The sequence below is a fragment of the Neophocaena asiaeorientalis genome, unplaced genomic scaffold (assembly GCF_003031525.2).
Source record: "Neophocaena asiaeorientalis asiaeorientalis breed wild unplaced genomic scaffold, Neophocaena_asiaeorientalis_V1.1 scaffold78, whole genome shotgun sequence".
NCBI lineage: Eukaryota > Metazoa > Chordata > Mammalia > Artiodactyla > Phocoenidae > Neophocaena > Neophocaena asiaeorientalis.
This window is the reverse complement of record NW_020175018.1, coordinates 12,860,832-12,879,050: the sequence shown is the minus strand read 5'-3', so window position 1 is coordinate 12,879,050 and position 18,219 is coordinate 12,860,832. Positions and strand designations below refer to the sequence as shown.

Here is an 18,219-nt window from a genome sequence, read left to right as displayed (position 1 = left end):
CAAAAAAAAAAAAAAAAAAAGGCATGGAGAGGGGAGCTATGTGGTGTATACAGGAAAAGTCAGTGAAAGATGGTGATGAGGATGATGGCGAGAGCAGTGAACATTTTTTGAGCACTTACTATATGCCACACGTGTACCAAGCACTTTCCTGGCAGAATCTCACCCACTTGGATGCCAGGAGGCGAGACTGCAGAGCCCGTGCTCAAAAATACCCCAGCTCTGCTGCTTCCCATGAGCGAGGAGCTGGAGGAGCTCTGCAGTTTAACAAGTGTTTCCAGAGCATCTGTTCTGGGCCAGGCCCTGGTGCTGGATACCAGGGGTACTTGGGGTTGAAGTTCTGGCCCCTGTCCTCACAGAACTTGTCTGTTACAGTCCAGGGTGGTGAGGGGGCAGCCACAGGGGGCGGTGCCTAACGGGGCTGTGGATGGAAGGTTGCGTGGGTGGCCTCCAGCCCTAAGCAGGTTGGGGGAGATACCAGCTTTGCTACTCAGCGGTCAGCAGTGGCATGACCCTGGGCAAGCCCCTTGGCCTCTATAAGCCTGTTCCTCTGCTTAGAATAGTCCCAACTCAGACTGTAAGGAAGGGTCACAGCCCAGGGGGTGGTCATTATTCTTAAAAGCCAGATTTGTTTGCAAGGCACTGCTAGGCGTGGCCTTGTGTGGAAGGGGCTCATGTCCAGCCAGTGAGACAAGGGATCCTTGATCACTTGAAACCTACCCCACTAAGACTGTGGTTGCTGCAGCATTAGGGAGCTGGTGGGGGGCTCATGGCAGAGTGTAACCAGGGCTGGGGGCTCACCAGGGCTCACTACCCTGCACCTCCATAAACCCGCTGTATGACCCTGGGCAAGTGAGTTAATGTGCCTGGGACTCAGTTTCCTCTTATGTAAAATGGGCAAACCATAGAAAGTTGTTATGAGGATTCAGCGAAATGACACGTGTGATGTGTTGGGCATACCTGGCATGGATTATGGCCAGTGTGGGAGCAGGAGGGCTTCCTGGAGGAGGGGACTGATTGAGCTGAACCTGGAAAGTTTAGATTGGGAAAGGCACTCGGGGGCCAGGATCAGCATGTGCAGAGGCTCAGAGCATGCCACCCACAACCTCCTGGGAATCAAGGCGGGCTTCCTTGATTGAAGAGCATGGGTGGGTTCCAGTCCCCGCCTGCGTTTAGGAGGAGGCTAGGGGAAGCCAGAACCAATGGAGGCCCACACCTGTGTGTGTTTCCAGGTGAGATCCAGAGATATATCCATAGAGGAGTGGAAAGGCTCGGAGACCTACAGCCCCGACACGGCATATGGTAAGACCCCAGCCCTGACCCCACCTGCAGGAGCTGCGGCCCTCAGGTTGCCTCCAGGCGACCCCCCAGATCCCAGCCACAGCATCCTGGCCAGGCATCCTGTCCCCTCGTCCTCTTTTCTTTTCCCATCTGGAGGGTGGGGAGGGGTAGCAAATGGGCCCCTAGAGAAGGGGGGACACCTGGCTGGTGAGGCATGTGAGTGCACAGACCCTGCTGTCCCACAGGTGTGGACTTCCTGGTGCCCGTGATGGGCTACATCTGCCGCATCTGCCACAAATTCTACCACAGCAACTCAGGGGCGCAGCTCTCCCACTGCAAGTCCCTGGCCCACTTTGAGAACCTGCAGGTGAGTCAGGCCCCCTTCCCGGCTCTGCCCTGCCCAGGGAGTCAAGACTATGTCCTAGCTGATGGGGACAGCCAGTGGCCACCTCCCTCCTGTGTTTGGCCTCAGCCCCTGGGTACAGCCCCCAGTGAGAGGCTCTGCCCACAAAGGGAATCAGAGCTACGTTGGGGCCAATGTCTCTCTGCAGTTGTTCTGGTGGGTGCTGAGGGCTGGGCTGTTAGCTCTAGAGCTCTGGCCCAGAGAGGCTGAGCACATCACACAGGGTCACACAGCATGTGTGATGCTGTCTCAACTGGGCTGGGGAAGCAGCCTCTGGCCAGGAGCACACCAGGTGGGGAGGAAGCCTGGCCTCACCTGCACTCTGTGTGTCCAGAAATATAAGAAGGCCAAGAAGCCCAGCCCCACCACCAGGCCCGTGAGCCGCCGGTGTGCAATCAACGCCCGGAACGCCCTGACTGCTCTGTTCACCTCCGGCGGCCGCACACCCACGCAGCCCAGCACCCAGGACACAGCCAAAACCCCCAGCAAGGTGACAGCCCAACCCGCTCAGCACCCACTACCCCGGCGCTCAAGCCGCCTCAAAACCTGATGGAGGGAGCGGCCCACAGCTGCCCCGTCTGGGTCTAGATCTGCTACGCTTTTTAGGAGTCTGTGTGGAGACTGTGACATGGTTGGTGTTTTTACTCAAAATCCAATAAAAGAAGGTAGTTTGGCTGTATAGTCCCCACCAGCACTTCCGTCTGGGTGGACAGGGAAAGGGGGCCCCCAGCTAGCTCTCAGTCAGCACCCAGCCCCTGCGGGTAGTGTGGTGGCAGAACTGGAAAGCTGAAGACAGGCTCCCTAACCAGGGACTCTGGGATTATGAGGTGTTTCACCTCCTGAGCCTCAGTTTCCCTCTTAATAATGTACCCAGGCTAGGAAAGTACTACCTTCAAGTAAGATCTCATTTAATCTTCACAGTGCCCCTAGGAGGTAGGTCTTGTTATCCCCAAATTATCCCATTATCCCAGATGAAGAAACTGAGGCCTAGCAAGGTCAGGTGCCTGCTGAAGGTCATATATCTGGTGAGTGGCCAGGATTTGACCCCGAGCCTGAACTCTGGACCCCTGTCCTGGCCTTTCCCAGCTGGACCCTACGGAAGCTGAAGGGCAGGAGTGGGGGCCCTCACTGCTCAGGCCCTCTGGTTCCAAGTTCATGTTCATTAGCGGAGACCCCACCCTTCTTGTCAGGAGACCTTATGATGAATCATTAGTGAGTGGGGCCCAGGCTGAGCTGGCTCTTTAGTTCCACTTCCCCATTTGGAAAGACCCTTAGAGACAAGATAACCAGACCAGCCCTATTATTGGCCAGCTGGAGAGACTGAGGCCAGGAGAAAGAGGGTGGAACCCAAGGTTGCGCAGCATGTCTTTATTTTTTTTGAATTTTATTTATTTTTACACAGCAGGTTCTTATCTATTTTATACATATTGCACAGCATGTCCTGGTGTTGGTTGTCTTAGTGAAAGGCCCTAGAACCCAGAGAAGCTGAGCACATCACACAGGGTCACACAGCATGGCTGATGCTGTCTCAGCTGGGCTGGGGAAGCAGCCGCTGGCCAGGAGCACACCCGGTGGGGAGGAAGCCCTGACCTCACCTGCACCTCTGTGTCCAGAAATACAAGAAGGCCAAGAAGCCCGGCCCCACCACCATGCCTATGAGCCGGTGTGTGATCTATGCCTGGGATGCCTCCACTGGCCTGTTTACCTCTGGCAGCCACTGGGGTCCTCATCCCGGGATACAGAGGAGAGAGGAGGCGCAGTGGTGTTGGAGACCAGTTTAATGTGGACGCTCAAGGCCTGGGCAGCGTGGGGAGCGTCCAGGAGTTGGGCAGACAGGCAAGGTGGGTGGGTCGCTGGCCCACACCTGGCCAGCAGTGGGGAGGAAGCCCTGAGGAGGGGGTGCCGGGAGGTGGGGCAGGCCTAGGTACGCCAAGTGAAGTACCAGAAGAGTGGCCTAGGCCGGCAGACACCGCCTCCCCCTGCCCCGGAAAACCTGTAGGCCAGCCCTTGAGAAGGTATCTAAACCAGGTAGTGAGTGCTCAGGCCAGAGCCTGGCCAGGGGCTCCCAGAGCCTAGGGGCTGGCATCGCTGGGGGCCTCCCCGAGCTGCTGCTGGAACTCAAGGCGCGTCTGCCGGTTGGATTCAAGCAGCTCCTGGAGGCGGGCATGGAGGTGGTCATTCTTCTCCTCCAGGTGGTCCAGACAGGAGTTGATCTGGTCCAATGCCTTGGGCAAGTCCCTCCTCCTTCCTGAGGCTCACTGTCACCAACTGGAAAATGGCTGGATATCAAAGGAGGAAAAGCTTTGGAGAAATACCTTAGTGTACCAGCTTTTTCTAGGGTTAGGTTGGTCACAGGGAGGTTAGCCAGACAGTGTCCTGCCCGGGAATTCCTGCCAGGTGCCAGGTCTCCTCTCTACTTCCTGCATCAGCTGCCTAGAGGCCAGAGCCCATGCTCCTGAGCCAGGCAGTCACGGCCTCTGTCCCCAGGCAGGCCCTCCTCTCCAGCCCTTCTGACTCCCCTGCCCTAGCTCCTAGCAGACTCCAAGGCCCTGCCCCCTTCTCTAGCCCCACCTCCCCTGCCTTTTCCTTTCCTCTCTCACACCTGCCTTTGCCCACCTCAGGCCCCTTGAACATGCTGTGGCCTCCGCCTGGAATGTGCTGTGTCCTCCTTCTGTCTTCCTTCCCTCCTCTCCTCCTGGATGAGCCCCACTCATCCTTCAAGTGTCAGCGTGGATGTTGCCACAGGGAGCCCTCCCACGCCCCAGCCTGACCGGGCCTCTATTCCTGATCCCCTTGCCCTCTCACACCTCCACGGCCCCCACCTCCGGCTCGGCTGCTGTGACTGTGTGCTAGTCTGTCTCCCCCACCAGACTACAGTGAGCGCTGTGTGAGAGGTGGAATGTGTTCACTGCTGTTTCCCCAGTGCCCTCAGTGTCACACAGTAAGCATCTGTTGAATGAATGAATGGATGAATGAATGAATGGATGACTTTCCAGGCTTTCTGCCTTTCCTTAACTGCCCCTGCCATCCAGAATGCCTCAGCCGCTCAAGGACCAGCTCCAAATGCCTCCTCTTCCAAGAATCCTTCCCTGGTCTCCACCAGAAACCATCACTCCCTCCTCCACAGACACTCCTGACCTGCCTCTCTCAGCCACACAATGTCCGCTAGGACCCAAGGTCTGGGCCTGTGCCCACTGCGGGACCCAGTTCTGAGCCAGCGCATGACTCGGATACACTCAGCTGCCAGCTTGGGACAAAGGGGAAGCGGCTGGTGGTGTGTGGAAACGACCAAGGCTAGAGGAGAGTGTCTGGGATAAGGGTGCAAATGTGTCTGCATTCTGGGGGAAGGGTACCCATTGCCCAGAGTTGTCCTAACTCACAGAGGACAGAGTCCTGGAAAGCCTCTGCTGGATCCTGGAGTCCAACTCCCTTGTGGTACAAATGGGGAAACCGAGGCCCAAGAAGGAAGAGACCTGTCTAGGGTCCTCCAGCTGGTTGGTGGCAGAGCCAAGATTCAGACTTGGGGAGCAGGGGCACTTGGGTTTCAGTCCCAGCTCTGCCCCATCCCAGCAAGTTACTATACCTTTCTGGAAAAAGGGAATGAGAACTGGGTTACTGTGAAGATTCAAATACATATATCAAGAGCTCAGGGTCTGGCCACAGCAAGCACTTAGTAGATGGTCGCGATTATCAACATTTCACATTCCGGTCAAGAGACACAAGTGGGGAGAAAGACGGGGGAGGCAGCTTTCTCCGCTACTGGGGCTAGGCTTTGTCTGCGTCAAGTGTCACGGGTACCTCCCGGTTCCAAGTTTTTGCCTTCCATCAGGGACACCCTCCTCCCCAATGCCCTAAGTCCTGTGAATCTGCCAACTTCCACTCAGTGTGACTCCTGGGAGACCCTTCCAGATGCCCCCAGCACAGCTGCCAGCGTGATTACCACACCTGGCCTTTGTTCACCAGCAGTGCCCCAGGCAAACCGGGCAGCCCACCACTTACCCCACTTACTCTACCTCTTTATTAAATGCAGACCTTGAGTGATGAGGTGCTTTAAAACTCTTGTGGTGACGGTTGCACAACTCTGTGAATATCCTAAAACCCACTGAATCGCACAGTTTCAATGCGTAAATTGGACAGTGTGTGAATTACAGCTCAACAAAGCTGTTACCCAAAACAAAACCAAAAGCAGACTCCAAACTTACCCCACATTTACTAAGTCCTGCCCTCTAAGTTAATAAACTAAATTTGATTACACTAAAGGGAATAATAACCACTTACAGAACACTTGCATGCTTGAAGTCTACTATTTTCCGTTCACTTTCTCATTTAATCCTGATACATCTCAATGCGGGAGACACTAACCATTATTGTTATTTTACAGATGGGGAAACTGAGGCTGCAGAAGGGGAGAAGGGAGCTGATGGTTCTCTCTCCTTCCCCCCCTACCCCCACCCCCTGCAGTGCTGTGTAGGCAACAGGCCGCTTTGTAAGCAAGTCACATTCGCCAGGGCTCCAGGCCACACCAGCAAAGGTGCCTGGGGTTGCTGACTCAGCATGGCGGCACGCCCACCCAGGTAGCCCCTCCTGCCAAGCCAAGACGGTCCACTCCCGGCCCCGGCCCCTTAGGAGTCTCCATCCCCACATGGGCTGAAAGAAGTGTCTGGAGCAAATCCCAATCCCAAAGGGCGAGTGACCTGAAGCGGCCTCAGTTTCCCCATCTGTAAAACGGGGCCTGTCGCCCACAGTTCTCGAAGGCTGCGGTTTCCAGGGACCCGCTCGCAGGTGCTCGTCCGAAACCCCCGGAGGGCGCTTGCTACTCCGGAACCACCCTGGGGCGGGGGGATGGGAGGGCTCTGCGGTTCCTTCCCGGTCCCTATCCCGGCCCCGATTCCCCTTCCCAAGAGGGCATCCCAGAGAAAGCAAAGTCGTTTCAGCAGCCCCCCTGGGTCACCTGCTTCCTCGAAGCCGTCGTCCTCGCCTTCCGCGCCCGCCTCCACCGGCATGCCCAGGTCCCCGTTGGGGCCCGACATTGTGGGCTCGGGAGCCGCAAGGGCAGCGCGACGACTGATCGCGGCAACGGTCGCGCCGACAACCGGCGCGGGGCGGAAGAGGGAGGCGGTGGATGGAACTCGGGGCCGGAAGGGCGGAACGCCGCGGCGGAATGCGCCCAGTAGGCCGGGACCCCGCCCCCAAGGCGGAGCCCGGCAGCCAGAGCTCCGCCCTGCCCCGCCGCCAGGACCCCGTCCCCTCCCGTCAGTGAGACTCCGCCCCCACACTCGAGCCCCGCCCACACCCTGCCTCACAGTCGAGCTCCGCCCACTTCCGCCGGTCCCCGGGCCCTCCCCTCTCCCGGCGGCCGGGTTGGACCACCCCGTGAGAATCTTAGGGTTGGACCACCCCATGAGAATCTTAGGCGGCGGGGGCTCGGCCCTCAGGTCGAGCAACCCGGCACAAGGGCAGGGCAGCCTGGGACCCCCCGACTCTGCCCCATCCTGCTGCTGGGGACCTGCGGGTAAGCTAGCCGGCGCCTCTGCATGGGAGAAATCTGAGACGAGTTGTTTCTGAGGCCCCCAGTGTGTAGGGAAGATATCCGTTCACAGCCTACTTGAGAGTCACGGTCAGCAGAGTGCAGCTTGTGGCTGTCAGTCAAGGAAGGCTCCGGGATAGTCTGCCCAGCTGCCGTCATACCCCATCCTTTTTACCAGCTGGGAAAGGGGGCCCTGCCCAAAGTTACACAGCCGGAAAGTGTCGCTCCTGAGCTGGAACCAGAGGTGTGATCTTGGCCAGGGATACCGCTGAGTGAGGCCCATATCCAGGGGAGAGGGGCTCACTTACTGGGACTCCTGTAGCTGGGCCTCCTGGAGGAGGCCACATGGCTGCTGCAGCCTGGTGCTGGTCTCACACTGGTAGTTCCTGAGAGCAGGCCATCCCTGGGTGGCGGTCAGACCGAGCCATGTTCCCCGATGATGACAATGGGAAGGGATCCTCTCTGTCCCGGGAGCTGCCTTACCGTTTCACTGAGGAATGTGAGCCACCACTGACTTGGATAATGGCAGCCCCACCTTCTCTTTGAAGCAGGTTGAGTGGAGGCGAGGTCCACGCTGAACCAGTGCAGGAAGGATTGCAGTGAAAACCCCTCACCCAGGTCAGCTGACTCTCCTTGACTATAATGGGTGGGTACCCTTCCTCCCATCCCCCCAGCTGCCCTCCTCCAGCCAGGCATCCACTTACTTCCCACCACCTGGGGCAACCACAATATTTCTATTATTTCTTCCCACTACCTGGAACTGGACACATTGGCCAAATAAAGTTGAAATTTTCTGCCAAAAAAAAAAGGTACTAGGCCCATGGATGGAACAGGTGTCAGACAGCACCTGGGCCATTCCTGGAGAGGTCTGGAGCCCTCGAGTCTCCTGGAATCTGAATTCCTGGTAGCGTATTCCCCTCCCTGCCATCCCCAGCTCTGCCCCTGGTGGTCTGGAGGTCATCATAGAGGAGAGGTGTGGGTGAGGACGAGATGCTGAATGGGGTCAGCATGGACACTGCCACCCCCTAGGGGCAGGGGACCACCCCTGGCGACCCTCAAGCTGGGCATGCCTCTGCCCCACCCACTGTGCACCCCTCCTGCCCTGGCTGCTGTCTTCCAGCATCCACAGGAGTCCTGGTGAGTTGGGGGTGACAGCACCTCAGCCCTCGCAGCCCCCATCCGGCTCCCCGGCCCTGGCTGGGCCTCTGCTGTGGCACCCACTGCAGGTGATCGAGTGTGGGAATGAGGTGTGGCCCCATCAGTGTTTCTGTTGGACCAGGCATCCCTCAAAGGCAGGGATGGGCCTGGGGGTGGGGTGGGGGTGGGTGGAGAGCTAGGAAGTGTCCAGCCATAGCTGGCCATGGGTTCTGTGGCCGCCATCACTTGCTGAGGACCACAGGGGGATCCAGGAGTGATGCTAATGTGAGCCCATCCTTTGCCTGTCCTCTTCCCAGGTGGCCCAGGGGTCAAGGAGCACAGATTGGGGACCGGAGCATGTGTTTATTTAGCAGGCAAGGTGGGGCTTCAGAGAGCAGCTGGTGGGCAGTGACATGAGAAGGGTCTCTGGACTCTCTCCTGTCACCGGTGTCTGGGCTGGTGGGGACAGCTGGGCACCAAGCCGAGCAAAGGCTGACAGGAGGGCGATGGGAGCAGAGAGACAGGAGGCACCTGAGAGGGAGACGGGGAAGTAGAGACAACAGCAGTCCTGGGCGGGGGTGGGGGGGGCAAAGGTAGGCCTGCACCCTGGCTCCCATCAGCCCCCTCCCCAGCCATACTCACTGCACCCTCACTGGTCATCGATGCACTTGTCTGTGGGGGAGAGAGTCTGTCAGAATGGGCAGGTGTGTGTGTGTATGACCCCTGCCCACTGGGACCCCTGCACTGCCCCTGGGCACCCCAGGCCCCAGCCTGGCCCAGCAAAGGCGTATCTGGGGGTTCCCTTCAGGGCTGGGGGGCTGGGACAGGGGATTGGGAGAAGGGCCTGAGGACGAGCAGACCTGGGGGACTCCGGTTCCGCAGAGGAGGCCTCCTGCCTGTTTACCTGCTGACCCTGGCAGCCCTTCAGCTTTGGGGAGCCAGTGGCTCCCTGAGTGGCCTAGCTGGAGCCCCCTGCCCAGTCCAGGCCACCTGAAGACAAGGGCACTTTTCAAGTCAGTGGTGAGCCGGCCTCAAGGCGAGGGGGAAGGTGGCCCCGGACGAGGGGGTGTGAGGAGGAAGTGGTCTAGGATGGTAGGGCCTGGGGTGTCGGGGAAGTGGCCTGGAGCAGGGAGGCTGGGGGAATTTGGACCTGGGCCTGAAATTCTCATCTGTCAGGGAGGAACCCTTGGGCCCCAGATCCCCGGGTGCCCCACGGATCCTTGGGTGGGGCAGGGTCTTCCTGAACCCAAAGTGGCTCCCAGGGGCTCCAGTGACTGAGTAGAGGACCGAGCCCCTCCTCCCCCCTTTCCCTGGTGGGGCAGCATCAGGCCTGGGTAGTCCCCACATCCCCTCTTCCTCTCCCCATCTGGTCATTACCGATTGGAACAGGGAAGAGGATGTACTCATCTGTGAGGCCCAGGGATTTGGCGAAGCGGATGAAGTTCTCCTTCAGTTGAGGGGTCAGCTCCTTGGTCCTCCCTGTGGCCAGATGGCCAGTGAGTGGCCGGCAAATACTCCATAAATATCGTTGAATGCGTGAACAAGGCCTCTGATCCCTTCCTCATGGAGGGTCTGCAGAAGGACCTCCCTCCCTGGCCGCCCACAGGGACTGCAAGCTGATACTGCAGAGGACCTTGGGGGGCTGGGTTGGCGTGGGCCTCTCCCCTGACAGTGGGAGCCGGGTCCCCGAGGCGGTGGGGAAGACCCACCGTAGAGGGTCGTCTTGAAGTACTCCTGGTTCTTGTAAACCTTCTTGAAGTACACTATGGCAAACTGGTTGTAGTTGGTAGTTGCCACTCGCACAGTATAGCTCTGCACCCCGGGGAAGCCTGCGGGGAGGACGGCGAGGGGTCAGCCTGCCCAGGCTGGGAGGAGGAAGCCGTTCCTTTCTCCCCGGCCCATCTGCAGGGGCTTCTCTCACAGAACAGCATCTGTGTGGACGGGTCTGCGCCCCTTCCTGGAGGACCCTGCCCCCCCCCGAAGCCCAACCCCAGGGCCCGCCTCATTCAGAACTCACCCTTAATATTGCCCAGGGTGAACTGGCCGGGCCGGGAACTTGGGACAAAAGTTCTGATCCAGTGGTCACAGCGCTCGTCCCTGTGGGAGGGAGAGATGGGTGAGTGAGACCGGAGTGGACACAGGCTTGGACTCCTTGGGCTGGACGAGGTGGGGGCCAGGGCTGCAGCTGGAGGGGGTGGGACTCTGATGCCCCTGGCCTGGCCCAGCCCAAGACAGTCCATCCCCACCACAGCAGGCTGTCCCTACCCCACCCAGCTGAGATGGGCCTGGGTCTTCCCCTCTAAGCCTACCCCTGTCTGTCACTGCCTGGTCTGCCCTGGGACATCTGACCCTGCTCAGACCCTCCCTCCAGCACCCACTGTCCTTTCCTCTTTAGGGCTGTCTCCCCTCAGTGGCCTTCCCTACACACTGTCCCCCTATCCCCAACCCCAGGCATTTATCCCTGCTCCTATCTACCCTCTGCTGCTTCCCTGTCTGTAACCTCTCCTGGGGGATCCGCCCTCCAAGGTTCCAGTCTGATCCCTGCCAAGGACTCCTCTAGCTCCTGGGCCAACCCTGACCTGAGTCCCACCCTGTCTCCTGGTATTCCAGAGATGATCTCCCCAGACCCATCCTTCTTCTGCTTCTTGCTCCACAGATGCTCCAGCCTCAATCCCCCTGGGTGCCAGAGCCAGAGACTCATAGGGGCTGGGCGAACCTTGGCACCCTACCATTTCTCTCTCCACCACCCCCAGAGGGACCCTGCTCAGACCCACTCCTCACCAGATCGCTTCTGTGCTGGTGCCTGAGGCCCCTGGCAGTGTGAGGGCTGCCCCCCTGCCAAGCCACTCAGCTGCTGCTCAGAACAGCTGTACGATGGCTGCTTCCTGAAGGAGTGCTTCTCTCTGACTCAGGATCACCAGCCCCTGCCGTGGACGCCTCACGCCTCCTTCCGAGGCAGGTGGCTCGTTCAAGGCCCAGTTCTAGAGGCTACCTCCCTGTAAGCCCTTGATGAAGCCCTGGGTGGCGGGGGGCGGGGGGGTTCCAGGCTGTCTCTGTCTTGTTTTCTGAATGACTGTGTTCATCCCCAGCACCCTCTGTGTGTCTGCTCTGAAGTGACCAATAAATGCTGATCTAATGAGGGAAGAAATGAACAAATATCTGAATCCGGTGCTGAGCAGGATGAATGACTGTCTCTCACCTTCGGTCAGCCCTTGACTGTGACATCAGTCTGCCGCTAGACCCTCAAGCAGCCCCTCAGGTCTCCCCCACTTTCCCCAAGAAGGTGGCAGCTCTCACCTGAGCAGGGTGGAGGTGACATTGTAGCTGCGGTCTTCTTTCAGCTCGTAGATGGTGGCGTACATCTTAAACTGGCCTTGTTTTTCCTTCTTCAATGCATTCCCTGCCAAGCCTACGATGTACCACTTCCCCTGGAACTACAGGGGGCTGTAATAGGCAGAGCCCACGAACGACCCTAGGGCCCCTGCCCTGAACCAGGCCCTGAACCAGTAGCTAAGCAGCAGAGCCTGGGACTGGGCATTCAGTTCCCGCACTGATGAAGCCAGTGGGAGCCGGAGGCAGCCAGGCCAGGAAGGAGCCCTGAGGATGGCAGGGAAGGGGCGACCCTGGGCAGGGTGGCCAGCTGGCCTCCCTGTGCCTCAGTTTCCTCCTCACGCAGAGGGACTAAAGGTGTCCCCACCACGCATGGACTACAGCAATTATGGGAGAGAGACTGGACCTGGGAAGGTCTGCCCAGGTGATCCTCTTGTCAGCAAGTTCGGGGTTGGTGTGGGACAATGGAGCGTGGCTTCCGTCGGGGGAGCCAGGGCAGGCTAAGCTGAAGCCTGGGCGTCCTGCCTTTACCTGTCTGCTAGGACTCTTCACCTGTCTTCCCCTCTGCCTGCACTCTTCCCTGGGCACCCCTACAGCTCTCTCTCCAGGGCCCTTACCTGGTCAGGCTGGAAGTTGGGCTGCAGCGGGACCCTGAAGAGAGGTGGGGCTGGGATCAGGTTGGGGGTGGAATCCTGGGCTTGGGTGTGCAGGACCCCCAGCAGGCTGAGGCCCAGCCACAGGAGACCTAGGGGCATGGCTTCAGGGCTGAGCAGGCTGGCGTTCCCTACAGCAGCTGAGGGGGGAAGTGAGTGCGGAGGCTGCCTGGGCAACCCTATGTATGGTCCACCTGCCTCGTGGCCCCTCCCAGGGTGGAGTCATTCATATTTTGCCATATCCGGGAAGGCTGAGGCATTTGCCAGCACTCCTGCTGAAACACCTGGCAAGATTTCTGCCCCTTTCCCCGCTGGTCAGGATTGTGCAAGACCAGGGGCAGAAGGTGGGGAGCGGACATTACCCAGAGCTCTGCACGTCTGGCAGGCACAAGGGCTCCCTCCACTCTCTCTGTGCCCCTTCCCTTCATTCTGGTTGGCTCTGTATATGGTCGGTGGTCCCCGATCAGGACAAGCTGTCATCTCTGACTTTCAGGGGCCCCTGCTCAGCCCCAGCCCAGGGTGGGTATGTGTGGTGAGACCCCCTTCCCACATCCGAGGAACACAGACCATTGCTCACCCTGGCAGCCTGTGTGCTGTGGCCTGGTTCGCAGAAGGGGCAGGGAAGGGTGGGGCAGCTGAGAGGGAACATTTCTGACCAGGAAGGACAGAGTGTGGTGTGTGCCCTGAGCTCTCGGAGCCCAGATCCTGGCCCTCCTGGGGGCCGCACACCAGGCCAGAGGCTGAAGGAAGAGCCCCTCCCCTCCTCCATGCCTCGGACCTTAGCCAACCCCTAAAGGACTTGGTCCCTGCTGTGGGCCCGGGGGATGAGACCCCAAGCTGGGCATTAGAGCCCCACGCGTAGACCCTTGGCAAAGCAGAGAGCAGGTGTTGCGGTCCCAGCGCCATGCTTGTGGGGGGCAGCACGGGGCATGCGTCTGTGCCGGGTGAGGGGCGCTGGGGGCTGGGGCCTGAAGGTGGGCTATCCACCCAGCTGCTCTGGACACCAAGTGCTTTGGGGCACAGGGAATGCAGGGACTTGGACTTGTCTTTGAGAGGTCCTTGAGGCCAGCTGCTGTCTCTGGCCACAGCCTTGGAGCCCAGTGCCCTGGGCGTGGGACCCCAGAATTGTCCCTGCCATGGCTGATCCCAGCTTTGTCCTTGGAGGGGTGCAGTTTCCTCACTGGGGGCCTGGCCGTCCTTGGGAGGCAATGGTGGGTCCCAGGCCCTGGGCAATGTCTCCCAGATAGCTTACCATGAGGGCCAAGGCTGTCTGGATGCCTGATCTGTGGCTGAACTGAGGATCCGCTGGCCTCGCATGAGACTGACGGGGACCTCAATGGCTCTGCCTGCCTGCTGCTTGGGAATCAGCTTCCCCAGCCTAGGCTCTGGGGTGCCGAGCCCTGAGGGGAGGGGCTTTGGAGGGGTCCTGAGCTGGTGGGTAGGACACATCTTACTGAGGGAGAGAGGCCCCCACAGGACCCCTGCCCTCTCAGGCCCTGACCTGCCAGCCTTTCCGGGTGATGAAAGCACAGGAAGTAGAGATGAGCAAAGCCTCTTCAGGGATGTTGCCACCGAAGGCCGGGCCCTCTGCAGGCACCCGTGGCCACCCCCACCCCACCCCTTTCATCCGTGCTCGCAGCCCCAGGGCCTCTACCCCTGCTATTCTCTTTGACCTTAAAAGGTACCCTCGAGTCTGTGGTGACTCCTAGACGTTGGGGAAACTCATGGGTGGAGGCTCAAAGAATTTTAAGTAGGAGAGGGACGGTACCCTGGATCACCAAGGAGCCGCTGCAGGGAATATTCTAGATTCTAAAAGTCAGGGTTGGTACTTCCCTGGTGGCACAGTGGTTAAGAATCCGCCTGCCAAGGCAGGGGACACAGGTTCGAGCCCTGGTCCGGGAACATCCCACATGCCGCGGAGCAACTAAGCCTGTGTGCTACAACTACTGAACCTGCGCTCTAGAGCCCGTGAGCCACAACTACTGAGCCCGCGTGCCACAACTACTGAAGCCCACGCGCCTAGAGCCTGTGCTCCACAACAAGAGAAGCCACCGCAATGAGAAACCCGCGCACGGCAACGAAAAGTAGCCCCTACTCACCGCAACTAGAGAAAGCCCGTGCACAGCAACGAAGACCCAATACAGAGGAGTGGCCTGTTCTCTTCCATGTTTTAAGATTTCCCATTGATGTTGATGAGCAATAAATATGAAGACCTGTTCACATTTTTGCTCACATTGAGCGATCTCAAAAAAAATAAAAAGTCAGGGCGAGGGAATTCCCTGGCGGTCCAGTGGTTAAGACTTGGCGCTTTCACTGCTGTGGGCCCAGGTTCGATCCCTGGTCCGGGAAGTAAGATCCCGGCAAGCCGCTCAGTGTGGCCAAAAATAAAATAAAATAAAATAGTAAAATAAAAATAAAATAAAATAAAGTCAGGGTGGCCAATGCTCCCCTGGTATAGATTGGGGACGGGTGTTTGGGCCGGGTCTGCAGCATGTGAAAACCAGGGCCAGGTGCAGGAGGGGAGACGGCCCAGCTGCCCAGCTCAGGGACCCCTGTTGGAGTCCTGATGCCTCCGGGTGCTTGCAAATCTCTGTCCACCCACACACACACACTCCATCAGTCTCCCCGTCTGTAAATACAGCTGCAGGCAGATCCTGCGAGGCCATGCAGCTGGTGCACACACGGGGGGGTCTCTACAGGACGTCACCTCTGAGTTTCTGACCACACCCACGCAGGGCCCATTCTCTCTGTGCTGGCTCCAGGCCTGTCTCAGAACCACTGGCCTTGTCTATCTCTCTGTCCTTATCTCCGTGTGGTCTTGGCCTCAGCTGACACACCTGGTGACAGCCATCTCATCACCCCTTCCTCAGCTGGCTGCCTTCTGCCTTCTCTCCTGGCCCAGCCCTGGAGATTGGCCTGGTCCAGGAGCCGGGGGAGGAGCGAAGGGGACGAGGCCTGTCCAGGGATTTGAGTCTCAGCTGTGTGCCGTGTCCCAGCCATACCTCGTGGGGGTCCAAGGATGGTCCTGGCCTTGGCTGGAGCAGAGGTCAGGCCAATCCCAGCCAACAAGAGGTGGGTTTGGGGCTGTGTGGAGCTGGGCGGCAGATCAGCCGAGGGTGCTTGCTGCTGTCTGCCTTAGGAAGGGAAAGGGTCCTGCAGGGTGGGCTGGGGATAAAGGTGAAAAGCTCTGCCCACCCTCTTCAGAGTCCAGCTGGGCTTCAGGGAAGGGTCAGCTCAACACACACACCCACCTTGCACAAGCTGCAGAACTAGGTGCTAGGAGGGTTGGGTGAGGGCCGTGGTGTAGACCTCCTGTTTAGACTTGGGCCGACTCCAAGGACAGGACCCTGGGGACCTCGTTCCTTGCCCAGCCCCCTCCCACTGGGCCTGGGCCCCCGGCCAAGGAAGACACTTGCAGGTTCACACTGCCCAGAGCTGGGAGCAGTTCCTGGACTCCAGGGCTTCAGAAAGTTCTGCACTGCACTCGTGGCGCCATGTGGGGCACCCCAGGTGCTTGTTTGACTCCCCTTGGCCCCTCTCTTTGTTTCCACTGTGGCCCCTGGGCTGGTCTTACAGGCCACCCCTGCCGGCTTTCCCCACTGTCTCTCTAGGAGCTGCAGACGTCCTGAGTGAGGCCACAACAAGCCACAGACCGCAACAAGCCACACAGGAGTCTTGAGGCCAGGCCCCTCTTGGGAGAAGCCAGGGCTGGACCTTCCAAGTCCTGCTCTGGGTCTCTTTAGCAACGGCAGGAACTTAAAAACCACCCACACATGGCTCTCTGTGGCAAGAAGCCAGGAGAACTCTGGCTGCTCTGAATCTGTTCTGGCAGGTGCTCTCCCCCTCCACGGGCCCCAGAGGAGAAGCTCCCCAGGGACTGCAGTGGCCTGACTCCCATGGAAGGACCCAGGCCTCATCCCTGGCCTAATCCAATCAGGAAGGCAGTCAAATGCTCTCTGACAGTTTTTGCATCTCAGGAATCCACTCTAACCCCCTGGACTTGTTTCTGGAAGCTTGGGAGCAGTGTTCAGCCCAGCCTGGGATGTTTGGGGCAAAAGCACCCCTCTCTCCCCTGCTTGAAGGGCTGAGCAGGAGGTCCCCGGGGCAGGGGCGACTAGGCTCCTGGGGGCCAGGGCGACACCTGGGAGCAGCCTACAGGCAAGGTGCCCCCAGGAGGCCAGCTGTGGCGACAGCAACTCTTGGGGTCCACAGATAGGCCCTCCTTGGCCACTGCGGGTCCAAACACCCAGAAGAACGAAGGACTGTTCAGTGTGAGGTGCCTGCTCCTCCAGAGGTTTGGCTTGAGTCTCAGGTTTCCAGAAGCAGCTTTCCAACCCCCATCGCTCAGCTCTCAGCCAGGGGTCACTCGAGGATCTCCTGATTCCCGCCCTTTCCACCTACCAGAAAGCCTACCTGTGGCAAAGCTTAGAAAGGCAGCCGCGGACTTCCCTGGTGGCGCAGTCGTTAAGAATCCGCCTGCCAATGCAGGGGACAAGGGTTCGAGCCCTAGTCCGGGAAGGTCCCACATGCCGCGGAGCAACTAAGCCCGTGCGCCACAACTACTGAGCCCGCGTGTCACAACTGCTGCAGCCCGCGTGCCTCGAGCCCTTGCTCCACAACAAGAGAAGCCACCGCAATGAGAAGCCCGTGCACCGCAATGAAGAGTAGCCCCTGCTCGCCGCAACTGGAGAAAGCCCACGCACAGCAAAGAAGACCCAACGCAGCCAAAAAGTAAATTAATTTTAAAAAAGAATAAAAGAGAAAAAGAAAGGCAGCTGCTTCTGACATCCCCCACAAGACACCCACTGGATTCCTCCCTCTGGGGAAATCCTTAGGGTCTACCGGGCAGCAGAAGCAGCATGAGGTCTGGGGCCAGGCCCTTGTCCTGCTTCTGGTCCTTGGGTGCCCGGCATGCATGCATGCCCCTTAGATGGGTGCTCCTGCCTTTCACTCCAGGGCTTGGACTCCCATGCAGGCAAGAGGGCCTGTGATGATTACAAGGGGTCCAGGGGACTGGCGGCCACTGCTCTGAGCAGGGTCTGCAGGGGGCACCAGGCATCCAGCCGGCGGTGGGTGGATGCTGGGCTCCGGGGGAGTTGGGCAGGGGTAGCTGTGTCCATAGGCCTCTGCCTGGTATGTGGCCCTGACATTCAGCAAGACCTGCTCCTTCCTGCTCTGCACCCGTCCTGCCACGACCAAGACTGTGACAGTGGGGACAAGGTCAGGCTCCAAAGGGGCAGTGTGTCCATTTTCATAAGGAGAAGGGGCCAACCTGGGCCAATGGACAGTGGGGCGAGGGGCCGGGAGCCTGGTGCAGGGAGCAGAGGAGAGTAAAACTCTGAGAACACTCATTGAAGCCTTAGGCCTGGCCACTGCCCCTCTGTAGTCCAATTCTCAGGGGGACCAGGTAGGGGCCGGGAGGAGGTGTGAGTTTCTGGGGACCTTGGGCTGGAGGGAGGACCACCCCCTTCCCTCTGCTCATGACTCTCAGAATCACCTCAGGGGTGCAAACCCTCTACAGAGGTGTGACAGGCAGGCTGAGGATGCAGGGCATAGGTATGGGTGCTCCCTCTGGGCCCAGAGTCCCTCAACCCTCAGATGGGCACTGGCCTCCCCCAGGGTCAGTGCAGCCTGAGTGCTCTCCCTAGGAGCCAACCTGGGTCTGCCAGGATTGAGTGACCCATGGCTCCTTGGTCTCTACCTATACCTCTGGGGCTCCCTGTCCTGGGATACTGCTACAAACTGAATGTTTGTGTCCCCCCAGAATTCCTGTTGAAATCCTAACCCACAATGCAATGGTATTAGGAGGGGCGCCTTTGGGAGGTAATTAGGTCATGAGAGTGGAGCCTCGTGAATGGGATTAGTGTCCTTATAAGTGACCCCAGAGAGCT

At 59.1% G+C, this 18,219-nt stretch overlaps 3 protein-coding genes and 1 long non-coding RNA gene across 7 annotated transcripts in view; 2 read left to right on the top strand and 2 right to left on the bottom strand.

Annotated features, from left to right (window-relative positions):
- Nucleotides 1-2,360, top strand: part of CIZ1 (CDKN1A interacting zinc finger protein 1) — a 17,545-nt gene extending 15,185 nt beyond the window's left edge. For all 4 annotated transcript variants that reach the window (XM_024762414.1, XM_024762416.1, XM_024762413.1 and 1 more), the window contains 3 exons: nucleotides 1,230-1,299; nucleotides 1,524-1,645; nucleotides 2,016-2,360. In XM_024762414.1, the coding sequence (XP_024618182.1) occupies nucleotides 1,230-1,299; nucleotides 1,524-1,645; nucleotides 2,016-2,231 (408 nt within the window). In that variant the 3' untranslated portion in view covers nucleotides 2,232-2,360. The remainder of the gene's footprint in view (nucleotides 1-1,229; nucleotides 1,300-1,523; nucleotides 1,646-2,015) is intronic.
- A 662-nt stretch (nucleotides 2,361-3,022) lies between these two features.
- On the bottom strand, nucleotides 3,023-6,822 carry BBLN (bublin coiled coil protein). The gene is made up of 3 exons (XM_024762207.1): nucleotides 6,633-6,822; nucleotides 5,174-5,268; nucleotides 3,023-3,906 (listed from the first exon to the last, which is right to left on the bottom strand). The coding sequence occupies exons 1-3, from the start codon at nucleotides 6,709-6,711 to the stop codon at nucleotides 3,754-3,756; spliced, it is 327 nt and encodes a 108-aa protein (XP_024617975.1). The 5' UTR covers nucleotides 6,712-6,822; the 3' UTR covers nucleotides 3,023-3,753.
- Nucleotides 6,823-7,024: 202 nt separating this feature from the next.
- Nucleotides 7,025-11,457, top strand: LOC112411479 (uncharacterized). The gene is made up of 3 exons (XR_003005620.1): nucleotides 7,025-7,193; nucleotides 7,757-7,826; nucleotides 11,002-11,457. It is a non-coding gene; the product is annotated as an uncharacterized LOC112411479 (long non-coding RNA).
- LCN2 (lipocalin 2) lies at nucleotides 8,694-12,496 on the bottom strand. Its single transcript, XM_024762639.1, has 7 exons — nucleotides 12,293-12,496; nucleotides 11,643-11,779; nucleotides 10,363-10,442; nucleotides 10,055-10,174; nucleotides 9,723-9,824; nucleotides 8,988-9,017; nucleotides 8,694-8,876 (listed from the first exon to the last, which is right to left on the bottom strand). Exons 1-6 carry the CDS (start codon nucleotides 12,428-12,430, stop codon nucleotides 8,995-8,997), a joined length of 600 nt encoding a protein of 199 aa, XP_024618407.1. The 5' UTR covers nucleotides 12,431-12,496; the 3' UTR covers nucleotides 8,694-8,876; nucleotides 8,988-8,994.
- Between the last annotated feature and the right edge of the window lie 5,723 nt (nucleotides 12,497-18,219).